Source organism: Lactuca virosa, chromosome 4, assembly GCF_052849685.1.
Source record: "Lactuca virosa cultivar CGN04683 chromosome 4, Lactuca_virosa_CGN04683_v6, whole genome shotgun sequence".
NCBI lineage: Eukaryota > Viridiplantae > Streptophyta > Magnoliopsida > Asterales > Asteraceae > Lactuca > Lactuca virosa.
Genome location: NC_136429.1, coordinates 327,154,387 through 327,168,258, shown reverse-complemented (window position 1 = coordinate 327,168,258; position 13,872 = coordinate 327,154,387). Strand labels below are relative to the sequence as shown.

Sequence of the window (13,872 nt, the reverse complement as noted above, 5' to 3'; positions counted from 1 at the left end):
CTTATCACAGAAGTATCAGATTCAGAAACCTAATCCATATAGGATGATTGAGGAACTTCATCATAGGGACTAGGATGTACAGAGTCAATAAAACTAGAATCATTAAAAAATGAAAGCACCTTTTCATTGACTGAATCTTTCTTCATTTTAAAAGGAAAAACATCCTCATAGAACACTACATCCCTGGAAAAGAAAATAGAAGAATTATCAAGACTATACAACTTATATCCTTTCTTTTCATTAGAATAACCAATAAGAATACATTTTTCAGACCTTTCAACAAATTTATCTGATATGTTTTGTTTAACAGAAAAACATATACATCCAAATACTCTTAAATTTTCAAATTTAGGCAAACACTTGTAAATTATCTCAAAAGGTGACTTCCCATGTAAAACAGAAGTGGGAAGTCTATTTATTAAAAAAACAGCAGTTAAAACAGATTCACCCCAAAAACTAAGGGGCAAACCTGACTGAAACAAAAAAGATCTAGCTACATTCAAAAGGTGTCTATGCTTTCTCTCCACAACACCATTCTGCTGTGGAGTATAAGTACACGTAGTCTGATGAGAAATACCATTTTTATCAAAAAAATCTTTAAACTGAGAATTAACAAACTCAGTACCATTATCAGACCTAACAATCTTAACATTTGAATTAAAATGATTCTTCAAAAAATTATAAAACACAGAAAACCAATAGAAAACTTCTGTTTTAGATTTTAACAAATAAACCAAAACACCTCTGGTGAAATCATCCACAATAGTTAGGAAAAACTTGAAACCATCTGAAGTAGCAACCCTATAAGGACCCCAAACATCAATATGTACCAAATCACCTAGTGAAACACTTTTATGCTCACTTAACTGAAAAGAATTTCTAGACTGTTTAGCTTTATGACAAATATCACACGGAGGAAGAGACTCAGATCCAAAAGATAGAACATGCTTAAGAGAATTTAAGGACTGAATAGCAGGGTGACCTAATCTATTATGCCAAGTAATCTTAGAAACATAGCAACCAATCCTACTCAAAGAAGCCATATTACCTGAAGAATAGGAATCTTCAAGATAATACAGTCCTCCTGATTCACTACCAGTCCCCACAGTCACCTTGGACTGTGAATCCTGAACAACACATTTAAATTCATCAAAAACAAGTTGACATTTATTATCCTTACAAAGTTTATGAACTGAAAGTAAATTAACATTAAATTCAGGAACAACAAAAACATCAGATAAGACAACTAAATCAGACAACTTCATATTTCCAATTTTATTAATTCTAGCAGAAGAACCATTAGGATGATCTACCCTAAGATCAAGTTTAAAAACATCAACAACATTATTCAACTTAAAATCATTCTTTGTCATATGATGATTTGCACCAGAATCAACAATCCATTTTCTATTAGTAGAAATATAAGAGTTACAACAAATACCTGCCATATTTGCAGATACCTCACTAGTTGTAGACTTCTCATTGATGAGACTAAGAACCTTGTTATATTGCTCACTTGTGAGAAAAAACTTTTCAGAAGAATTATTAGTTTTAACATCCAAATCAGAAGAACCATTAACATCAGAAGACATAGAATTATTAGATGAAAAAGTCTTGTTAAAATTCTGAGATTCATTTTTGAATTTAAAATCTTTTGGAAAGCCAATGAGCTAATAACATCTTTCAATAGTATGTCCTTTAAGTCCACAGTTTTTACACTGAAGATTAAAATTACCACGAAATTTATTTCGTTTCTGATCATTAATTTTACCAACAAAAGCAGTAGCCTGAGACTTAGTAGAAGTCTGAGAAATGGAACCTCCTTTTTGATGAGATTCTTCACGAGATACAATTGAAAAAGCAGTTTTTACATTAGGAAGAGGTTTCATTAACAAAATGTGGCTTTTAACCTGACTGAATGTATCATCTAAACCAGACAAGAACTGCATTAATTTCATCAATTTTGAGTGATTAACAAAACTAGCTGAGGCTTCACATGTACATTCAGCCAGATTAACTAACCCATCAAATTCTTTCCACAAAGCATCCAACTTACCATAATACTCAGAAACAGATAAACCATTCTGAGTAAGAGAATTTATTTTTTGATGCACATTGAACACAACAGAACTATCAGCTTTGAAATAAGTTTCACTTAATTCAGACCAAATATCAGAAGCATTGTCACTACAAGCATGATTAGCATATAAAGACTCAGACACAGAACCAAGTAGCCAAGAACACACAACAGCATTAACACGCTCCCATTTACGAACTTTAGATTCATCCTCAGTAGGTTTAGGAAAAGTTTTATCAACAAACCCTAATTTATTCCTACCTTTCAAGGCCCTAGTCATAGAAACTTTCCAGATTCGAAAATTCTCAATACCAGTCAATTTAAAACTAATAATTGATACTACACCATTATCAGAAGGATGTAAAAATAACGGATCATCAAAATCATAACGATCTGGACTTCTAGAACCAGATCCAGAAGGAGTTTCTCCAGAGAGGGTTTCCCTAACCATGACTGATACAATTTCAGTAACAACAACAATGTGTTCTCATAGCGAGTAATTATACTAGACCAGATTCTAATCACCTTTCTTGAAATAGACAAGCCAGTATAATCACAAGAACACAATCTTATTATCACAAAATTGTAAGAGTTAAAAAAAATACAAGACAATAACCCAAAAATACCAGGACAATAACCTGAACAAATAAAGAAGAATAAGCGTGACTTACAGAGATCCACCAAAAAAAATGCACAACAAACAGCAGTGTAGTTTACCGTTAGACCTATACATAATAGAGTCTAACACTGAAGCAGACGGGCATTCAAATGCCTGAAACCACCAATCAACACAGATTAAACCGTTTGCGTTCTTAATGTTGGCCGTCGCTTAATGTTGACCGTTAGACAACAACAAAGGATCTAACGTTTACTATTAAGCGATCGTTTACAATTAAAAACGACGATGTTTGAGAGATTTTAACAGATCCACAAGATGAATGAAGATCAGAATAAGGAACTCAGAAAGAAGCTTCCAAGAAAGCTTCACAAACAGAAATCGAGAAACCCCAACTCAAAAAAACCGATCAAAACACAGAAAAAAACGACGCAGGAATATGAACCTGCTTTGATACCATGATAAAAACTCACAAGACTACAAATCTATCCACAACATCAACAGATCTTTTATTAAACGAGAAACAAGATCCAGTTGGTTTTCAAGAACTTACAACTGAAAACTCACTACATCAACACTCACACTCAGACATACACAACAATCAAATGAGTTTTAGTTTACAGATCAAGTCTAACAGAAATCAGACTCTAAAACTAGAACAAACCCTAAAACGAAGAAGACGAAGATGACTCAAGAACAGAGAGACTCAATTTGTGTGTGTTGGTTAAATGAACTGAATGAATCCCAAATAACACAGTTGAGCAAACATATATACCTCAGATAATATCCACAAACCAAACCCGAACATATCCGATCCATACCCGTTCTCAAAGATCCGTGTGCTTTCTCTTTTATACAGAAAGCAAGTTATACCCCCTGCACTTACAGAAACAAACACAACATACCCAACAGCACAAATCTATTTCTATTCTTATAATAAAACATTTCTTCAAATTTACAGATTCAACCCAGTTTAAGAAATTATTCAATGTTAATCTTGAACCATAAATAGCTATATTTTAACAACAAGGCCTAACATCATATATGTAGTTAGCTTGGCGAGTAAATTTATGGATAAGCATTATTCAAATCATTAGAAAGCTACCAAGAGAATTTTTAAGATATATTAAAGGAACCATTGACTATGGAACTTTTTATGAATCTAATGCACCAGTTAATCTTATTGGTTATATTGATAGTGATTTAGCTGGAAGTATGGATGATAGTAGAAGCATATATGGATATGTTTTTCATCGTGGAAGTGGTGCAATATCATGGAACTCAAAGAAACAACAAGTTGTGGCGCTTTCTACAACTGAGTTTGAATATATTTTTACAGCTTATACATGATGTCAATTGGTTTGGTTACGTGGAATATTGGAGACTATTCATCAAAAGAAAAACAAGCGAACAACTTTGTTTTGTGACAATAGTTCAACCATTTATGTCACAAAACATCCCACTTTTCATGGAAGGACAAAGGATATACGCTTGTGATATCATTTCTTGAGAGAACTTGTAAACGAATGAGATGTTCATTTTGAGTAGTGTAAGTCAAAAGATCAAACAATGTATATGTTCACAAAGCCAATTGGTGCTCATGTTTTCAAAGGAAATATTGAAAAGACTGGGAGTAACAAGCAAGTTTAATTTACGAGAGGCATCGTTGGAAAAAATAAATTAACTTGCATGAGTATATGGAGTTATTGTGTTTTATTAAGTTTTTACATCTTGATCCAGTAACCTGCGAAATAAATAGTTGTTATAAAGATAAATAATGGTAGCTAATGAAAGATCTAGTCATTTATGGAGTAACTATGTTGGTTACAAATAAACTCTACATATTGTTTTTTTTGTTTTGTTTTTTTTTTATCTTATGAGAAATAATTAAGAAGAAACAAAAGTTTTTTTTTCTTGTGTAATCTTTGTTTTTCCAGTGAAAAACTCTTCGTGGCTATAGACGAGGTTTTGCAATAGTATGTTGTCGCTAGACCTGCCAAGAAGTCGTCATAGTAGGGTTGGCGGTTATATATAGCTTAACATGTCACAGCTACTATAGCATAGATTTATGGTTACCAAAGAAATATTATCGCCATTGACAAGTATAGTGACTAAATATAGTGCTATGATATTCATAGGGAAGGTAATCGTCAGAGTTGATATAAGTTACAAAAGTTTGATCTATTCCGAGGAACTTTGTGGTCTCCCTAAGAGCATCGGGTGTGGGCAACAAGATGCAACATCAAGTTGTGCCACCTCACATGTCACATAAGCAAATGGTGTTACAACACCAAGTGGTGAAATGGGCAACAAGATGCAACACCAACTTTTTTGAAAAAAATGTTTTATTATTTTTTTTTCTTTTTCTTTTTCGTTTTTCTTTTTCCTTTTTTGTTTTTTTCTTCCTTTTTGGTTTTTTTTCCTTTTTATGTTTTTTTAATCACTAAAATTAATATATTTTTATAAAACATAAAATTTTAAAAACAAAAAAGACATAATATTTAAAATCTAAAATTACGATTACAATTAAAAATACATAATTTTAAATCTAAAATCATAACTAAAATACCATTTGAATTACTTCTAAAACAACACAACAATCCTAATTAACCCAAATATTTCTTCCTAATTTATTCCTTCATTGCTTGTAGCACCGCTAGATCCTCAGGCGCCAAACCCTCTTCGCTCGTCCGAAGAATTGACAACCGATGTGTCATTAGTTCCCTCTCTATTTGCTCCTGCTTCTCTCGTGCCTGCCTTTCTAGGAACTCCAAATGACGACGTTTCAAGTCATTTTTTTTTCTTTTATTAATAAATTGTGCTCGTCGAATTTCGCTCTTATTTTCGCCGCCTCTTTTGCTTTCGCCTTAACCTCCTCCGCATGCCTTGCAACGCGCCTTGATTTGTCGCGTTCGGGCGGTCTTCGTGATGGGGATATCTCCTCGATATCATCCGGGATCTCATTGCTGTCGGCGTTTAGGTCGATGTGAGTCTGTGCGTCCGACACGTCGACCGAGCTCGAATTGCGAGACCTTTTGGATTGAACCTCTGACGATGTAGGCATTTTATTCCACCTTGGATCCACTCGCAACAACTCCCATGATTTTTCAAAGTCGAAAACATGTCCCATTTCGACCCGATATTGTTCCTTAGCAGATTTGTACAAATCGAAGTCGTTGGTTCCGCTTTTCTGTTGCACCTGAAGCCGGTTGTAAATACCGTTGAATTTGCTGCACCGCTTAGTTATTTGACCCCATTTGCTGCTCAACATGTCATTGTTGCGATACGAATTTTTCTTTAAAATAGCGTGAAACTTGTCGCGCACCGCCCCCCCAATAAGCTCCTTTCTTCATTCCATTTCCGTGGAGTTCGTCTTTTGAAGTAGCACACCAAGTCGCCGTCAAAGCATATTCTTCCTCCGGTGTCCACCATTGTGGAACGTCTGCATTTTCTGTTTCAGCCGCTATCGATTTCCATTTCGATTTTCATTTCCCTTTCCCTCTCCTACTACCTCCCGTTTCCACTTCAACTGATTGTTGTGTTGTCGGCGATGGTTGGTTGGTTGTTTGTTGCATCGAAGCAAAAGTAGGGAAAATATTTTGTTGTAAATTTGGGTTTTGACCAAATAGTTTTTGTTGAAGGTAAGGTGAGTTTGGAAATAGTAGTAGCGATGAAGCGGGATTGAAAGCGGCGCCTTGGTATGAGATTTGTGGTGAGCCTTGAGACGATAAAAGGTTGAAATAATTTCATAACCCGCGAATCCGAGAGGCGAGATTGTGTCTGGGTTTGATGATGGAGGGGGGTGTTTGGGTTTTGCTCCATTTTTTATTAAGAAAGTGTATAAAATATAGAGAGAATGTTAAAAGATGTAAAAATTGAATTAAAATGAGTATATATATATATATATATATATATATATATATATATATATATATATATAGCTAAAAAGGTAATTTTTTTTTAATATTGACCGTTGCAAATGGTCATTAAAGTCAACGGTCTCATTTTTTCCCGTTTCAATTCGTCGCAACGCCCACGAGACTTGCTCGACGAGATGCAACAAGTTGGGGGGGGGGGGTGTTCCCCCCGTTATGACGGTGTTGTGGCCATCCAGGTCAGCCACTTCGTTTCTCGTTATGGCCCATACCGATCGGTCTAACTGTTATTTCTTGTAGTCTCATCAAATAGTTTTACTTTAGGTGCTAGAATTTTATGTTTTATTTTATAAGTGTCAAAGTTTTTATTTTTTTATACAAAACCAATCAATTTTATTCCAAGCTCGAACAACTTTATTTGTTTCTCAGTTCTCAATAAAACTTGCCAGCTATTGTTTTATCCAGAAGAAAAGTGTTGACCTCAAAACAAGATTAATATGGATATCATACATACTTATAAAGCTAGCGTTTTTTTTGAATCTCATACATTTGAAACCCCATTTTTTAACTTCCTCAAACCACATTCATTTGAAACCCCCTTTTTTAACTAATGCAACTCAAAAGTTTTATTAATTATGATTTAACACTCAAAAGTTTTATAACTTATATTATGTTTAATTAGCATTTAGTGAAAAACTTACTATAAAAGACCAATCTTTTGGAAAGACATGCATACAAATCATATACAAATTTAAAAAGGAAAACAAACTTAAAGGTTTTTGTGTTGGGTTGAGGTCTTATGACCACTTTTGGAGATATGCTATTATATTAGAGCTTTTAATTTGTAAGTTTGTTATACTAATTCGTTTTCATATTTTCTTCGTTTTTGGATTATTGTAATACAGTCGTTGTTATACAAAAACTTATAATATATATTGGATATTATAAAAGTAAAAGTAAAGTTTATAAGGTATGGACTATATTAAATAGTATCAAAATATAAGTTGATGGATTTTTATGATATTTGATAATTCGATTAATGTCCAAAACATGACTAAAAACGTAAATTTCAACATATTTTTCTATTTTGTTCCGATAATTATTTTAACCACTTAAATGTATTCTTGCGCAACACCCGAGGTTACAACTAGTTAATAAGAATACATGTTGGATTAGTAATGGACACGATCAATTTGCACGGACAGGTATATAGAGTGATATATAAATATTTAGACTGTGAAAGTCATGATAATAATACTGAAATTTAATGCACCTAGATGTTCGCATATCTAACCATATAATGTCAAGGCTCCGTGACCTCTTATTATAAAGTAGTTGAACTAACATTTCCACTTACCTATGGCTCTACCACATCTTGTAAATGTGATTGGGTTAATGTTCCTGTGTAGAACTACATTAATATACTCCTCCTCATCTTTGTCTTCTCCACCCTTTGGTTTGAAACTGGGCTCATCTCTCTCAGTGGAGAAAAAGGGGGACTTCTTGATCTCACCAAATGGCTTTTACACTGCCGGATTTTACAGGGTAGGCGAGAATGCTTATTGCTTTTCAATATGGTTCGCGAAAGCTTTATCAGACCGAAATCGTACTCTAGTATGGATGGCCAACCGAGATTTACCAGTCAACGGGAAGTTCTCAAAACTTTCGTTGCTGAAAACTGGAAATCTTGTCTTAAGGGATGCATATCAACGGTTGCCTATATGGACGACAACTACTCGAGATTCAACGAAATCTGCTCAGCTGAAAATGAACGATTCAGGAAACCTTTGCCTACAAAATAAACTTGGAAAAGTTCTGTGGCAAAGTTTTGACTCCCCAACAGATACCCTTCTTCCCAATCAACCACTCACGAAAGATGCACCACTTGTGTCTTCAAGAAGCCTAACCAATTACTCATCAGGATACTACAAGTTGTTCTTTGACAGTGATAATGTGGTTCGACTTGTATACAGTGACCCTAAATTGACAGGCATCTATTGGCCTAGTCCCGACGTACGAGCATGGGAATCTGGTCGGAATATCTATGGAAGTCGAAGAATTGCAACAATGGATTCTTCTGGTCATTTCATTTCAACTGATGATCTATTATTCAATACATCAGACGCTGGAGATCAGCCTTTAAGAAGGTTGACGTTGGATGTTGATGGTAACTTCCGAGCCTACAGTCTGGATGAGATCACAGGAATTTGGCATGTTACATGGCAAGCTCTTTCTAACACATGCTATATCCATGGAAGTTGTGGAGAAAATAGTACATGTTCCAACGACCCTGTCTATGGTAGGAAATGTTCATGCCTACCAAATCACAGGATGATCAATCATACAGATTGGTCATATGGTTGTGAACCCGAATTTAAGCCAACTTTATGTGGTAATGGTGAGGATCAATTCCTACATCTTCCTCATTTTGACTTCTATGGATATGATCGTAGATACATGCCTAATACAACCTTAGAAGAGTGTAAGCAAGTTTGCAGAAATATGTGCGATTGCAAAGGGTTCCAGTTCAAGAACGACTGGAGGAAAGGGTTTTCTATTTGTTACCCAAAGTTCCTGTTGGTGAATGGATTAAGCTCATCTGATTTTAATGGTTCCATGTATCTAAAGGTTCCAAAAGATATTCCCTTATCTTCCAAAAACATTAAGGTCGGTGAAGAGTTCAGTTTAAAATGTTCCTGGAAGCCTGCAATCCAACTAGACCGAACTTATGACATTAATCGGCAAAATAAATCCATACAGTTACTGATGCTGATAATAACAAGTGTATTTGGAGCATTGGAGATTATCTGCATAACATACTTCTGTTATGGAACTCGTTCACATTCAACTACTGAAGGTTATCTCCAAGCTGCGAGTGGATTTAGGAGATTCAGCTATGCCGAGTTAAAGAAAGCCTCAGGAAATTTCAGCAACGATATAGGGAGAGGAGGTGGTGGCGTTGTGTTCAAAGGAGTGTTGTCTGATAACCGAATTGCAGCAATTAAGCATCTTAATGAATCTAGTAACAATCAAGGGGAAGCTGAACTTCTAGCAGAGATAACAACCCTTGGGAAGCTTAATCACATGAATTTGATAGAGATGTGGGGGTATTGTGCTGAAGGTAAACACAGGCTTTTAGTTTATGAGTATATGGAATATGGGTCACTGGCTCACAACTTATATTCCAGTCAGCTCGATTGGGATCAGCGGTTTGACATTGCATTGGGCACAGCAAAAGGACTTGCTTATCTACACGAAGAATGTTTGGAATGGATATTGCATTGTGATGTTAAGCCTCATAATATATTACTGGACTGTCGTTACAAGCCCAAGGTAGCAGATTTTGGGTTATCAAAGTTGTTGGATAGAGATGGGACTGGTAATTCAGAGTTTACAAGAGCAAGAGGGACAAGAGGTTACATGGCTCCAGAATGGTTGTTTGTTAATCTTCCGATAACCGCAAAAGTTGATGTCTATAGCTATGGTGTGGTGATGTTAGAGATGATAACAGGGAGGAGCCCAACAGGCGCCAATCAGAGTGGGGGATCAGAAGGAAGGCTAGATAGCTGGGTGAGAGAAAAGATCATTGCCACTAGTGGACCGAATGACCGGGTCGAAGAAATTATAAACTCAACAATTGAAGGGGAGTACAACAAGAAGAGAATGGAAATTCTCATTAAGGTGGCTTTACAATGTTGTGAGGAAGATAAGGATGCAAGACCAACCATGAGCCAGGTTGTGGATATGCTGATGCACGTGGAAGAACATCATTAATTAGAAATAAGAAAATGGTATTTAATAGCTATCTTAATTTGAAAGAGTTTATCATGAGCTTTTTTATGTTTGTAAATGTAATGTAAAAAAATAGCTAAGGGACTTGCCATGGTATTTGGTGTGTCGTGTATTCTAGTGTTAGAACAAGAGTATAAAACAGAAATTATACTATTAAAAAAATAATACGTACGAGTTATAGAATATTAGTTCCCGGTAAGCCCTTGATGCAATAAGGATGATTTCAGGGACCTCCTCAAGTTTTAAGAGATGTAGGGAACAACCCTACATTCTCTTCTCATGAACATAGCTTTCAATTTTTCAATAGATGTTGAGAATAATGAATGTTTCCTTATCATTATCAAATATCCTTGGAAAGTATCCTTGATTTATTTGTTAATATTGTTTGGTTGGGTTATTTTTTGTTTATTTCGGTTTCTTGTTTTGCTTTTTATTTCTTGCAAGGGACTGGTTTTGTAAAGAAGCTAAGTCTTCTGGGTTGCGACTTAATTGATTGAAACCTGTTAGGACACACGCGGGTTTTATTCGAGTGAGAATGGGTCGGATTTATACATATTTAATCCGGTTTGTACTCGATGTATAAAGTATGTGGTGTGTGTTGTTTGAGTAGAATTGATTCATTTTTCACACACACTTCTCTTATTTTCTCTCTCAAGTCAGTGACATCGTTTAGGGTTTACTCAGTTAGGGTTTGTTCATGTTGTACAGATCGTCGTTGTTTCTTTATTTTGTGTGAGTACATTAGGTGAGTGCTGGAGATGAACATTTGTAAGAGTGTAGAGAGTAGTAGTGAGGACTTCGTTTGTAAGTACATGAAACCAACTGGTTCTTTAGGAATAAGAATTGTTGATGTTGTGAAGTTTTGTGTTCTTTATCATTTTAAGTTTTTTTAGATGGTATCATAACCTCGTTGGTTGTTTTTTATCTGAGTTTGTCTCGATCTGTTACGGTTTCAGGTCTAGACTGTTAGCGTTTCCTATAGTTTCTCGATCTAGACCTGGTCCTTTATTCTTCTTCGGTCTGTTGTTATCAGATCGTTGTAGATCTGGTTCTTTGTTCTTTTCCGATATGTTATCAGATCGTTGGATTGATTGGTTTCCATCAACTCTGGTGGTATCCTAGTTACGATCTTTTGGGAGTAAACGTTCGTGATAAAGTAAAGGTTTAGGGTTAACAACTTATTAAACCTAACGGTCAACATTATCATCAGCGGTCAACGTCAAAAGACGTAAACCTAACACCCCCGAACCGTCAGAACGGACGGCGGAAACGTCCGGGGGCGGGTGACGTCATGCATAGTATCACAACAATCGTATCATAGTAATCAAAGTAACACAACCATTACATTATAATATGAATATTTACATCTGTTTGAAAAACATAGTTTGTACATCGGTGTATATAACAAAAGTAAAAGACATGACTCCAAAATGCTCCGTCTTTTCCAAAAGTTGGCAAGAGTACCTGTCTATTGTTGCCCTGAGAATACAAGCAGTTTGAAAGAGTATCAACATAAAGCTGGTGAGTTCATAAGTTTTTAGTTCTGGTAAAAAAATGTTTCTTTGTTCCTTTGAAAAGTGTTTTCCAAGAAAATCCTATATTTTCTTATGAAAGATGTTTGATTATCCATTAGTTATTTGTTAAACAGTCCGTTTATGAAAGGTTGAGTTATCCCGGGAAAATCCTATATTTTCCCTAAAAGTTGATAGTTAGTTATCTGTTCTTGTCTGAGGTGTACAAGTATCTACCATACTTGTATCGTTAGACGTAGTTTTTTTGAAAAACCCTGTTTGTTCCCTGTGAGGTGTATTAGCCTTATTACATAAATAAAACTAATAAATAAGTGGTGAACTAAATCCTAAGGGTGTTATTAATACCCTCTAGTAATTGAATTGGTTATTACTTTGAGGTTAGTTCACTTGTTTCATTATTACAAATGTAAGTTACTATTATCTAGGTTGCGAGTGTCATAACCGTACTTAGACTTGATATGGCACGTAACGGGGCCAATATCTTTTTATGAATTTGTCACCCGTAGACCTGCTGGTCCGACTGTAGCTAGCAGCGAGGTGCGGGATTGTCAGTCCCGTATAGATCTATACACAATAGTCACGTTCTCCCTACATGCGATTCTGGTTACAAGTGCTAATCCTACACCCAGTTTCTGTGGGGGTGTTACCAAGGACGTGTCTCCAACTTTAGACTAACAATTTGTATGTAATAATACTGATAATCATGTTTAAGATTTGTACGAATCCTTTATAAAATAACACATTTTACGATATGATTCACGAAATTCATTGCTTTAGTTTTAAAAAATGTTTCTAAGAGTTGATTTCTTAATTGTTTGGTAAAACTGTTTTCTGTGTTAAAAGCATTCTGAACATAAAATAATATACTTTGAGCACAAGTTTCCTTGTACTTTTGCTTGCATTCCCCCCCCCCCCCCCTGAAAACATGGAAAACTCGGAAAAAGCGTAGGGGTATGAACTCACAGTTTGACGTAAGATCCGAGCGTAAGGTCGGTGTGGATGTTGAGTGTCAACTGATGTTTCGTACGCAAGTGGATCCTATTAACATATGGTAACACATATATGTATTAGATGAGGACATAACACTATTTGTTATGGAAGGAAACCACCTTAGGGACTAGGAAACTCTTGAAACTAAGTGTTAGAATCACACGTGATTGAAGATGGGGAGTTTGTGGCCATAATCAGGAGTGTACGGTCAGGGGTTTGAGGCCCAACAGGGTTTACGGCCCATGGGTTTACGGCCCAAGTGTTTGCGGTCCATGGGTTTACGGCCTATGAGTTTACGGCCCATGAGCTTACGGCCGTAAACACTTGGTGAAAGGTGCGATTTTCGGTGTTTCAAGGTCCTGTCTAGCCTCTTGGAAGTGTTCTAAGCCTTGTGCCCAGCTCAAGGGAGAGTTTAAAGGCCAATAATCGACCAAAAATGGATTTTACGGCCATTGAAGGGAGTACGGCCGTAAACCCATTTCGTGTTCATGATTTTGGGTCGATTTTTAGGTAAAAACAAGTGATTCCTAGTAGATAACAAGCATAAGGAGTAGTCACTTACTATAAGAGGCTTCGAATGAGGTTTTTAGCCACCAAGAACTAGTGTGTGTTCTTGGTGTTCTTGGTGATAGAGAAGATCTAGCAAATGATGAAATTCATGAGATGGAACATGGATTCATCACTAGAAAAGGGATTGAAACACAATAGAAGTGAAGAATCACTTACATTTTGAAGATCCTTGAGCAAAACTCGAAAGTTATGGAGAGAGAGTAGAGAGAGAAAGTCCCTTGAGTGCTTAAAGTTTGAAATGAAGGCCACTCATCCTTTATATAGGGGTGAGTTTTCGGCCAAGGGGTGGGGTGGTGGGTGTACGGCCGTAAACTCGAGTTTGCGGCCGTACACTCATCTCGAAGGGGTGTTTGGCCCGGATGCTACTCTTTGACTTGGAAAAACTCGTTCTTGGACCCAAACTTCGATTTTACTGAGTTC

At 36.0% G+C, this 13,872-nt stretch overlaps 2 protein-coding genes across 2 annotated transcripts; one reads left to right on the top strand and one right to left on the bottom strand.

Annotated features, from left to right (window-relative positions):
• Window positions 1–1,670: 1,670 nt before the first annotated feature.
• Window positions 1,671–2,528, bottom strand: LOC145106110 (uncharacterized). Its single transcript, XM_079043152.1, has one exon. The coding sequence runs from the start codon at window positions 2,526–2,528 to the stop codon at window positions 1,671–1,673; it is 858 nt and encodes a 285-aa protein (XP_078899278.1).
• A 5,371-nt stretch (window positions 2,529–7,899) lies between these two features.
• On the top strand, window positions 7,900–10,638 carry LOC145108538 (putative receptor protein kinase ZmPK1). The gene has a single exon (XM_079045575.1). The coding sequence runs from the start codon at window positions 7,928–7,930 to the stop codon at window positions 10,340–10,342; it is 2,415 nt and encodes an 804-aa protein (XP_078901701.1). The 5' UTR covers window positions 7,900–7,927; the 3' UTR covers window positions 10,343–10,638.
• The last annotated feature ends 3,234 nt before the right edge of the window (window positions 10,639–13,872 follow it).

Excerpts from the sequence above, each read along its gene's own strand:
- LOC145106110 (XM_079043152.1), bottom strand. The coding sequence starts at position 2,528 with ATGGTTAGGGAAACCCTCTCTGGAGAAACTCCTTCTGGATCTGGTTCT.
- LOC145108538 (XM_079045575.1), top strand. The coding sequence starts at position 7,928 with ATGGCTCTACCACATCTTGTAAATGTGATTGGGTTAATGTTCCTGTGT.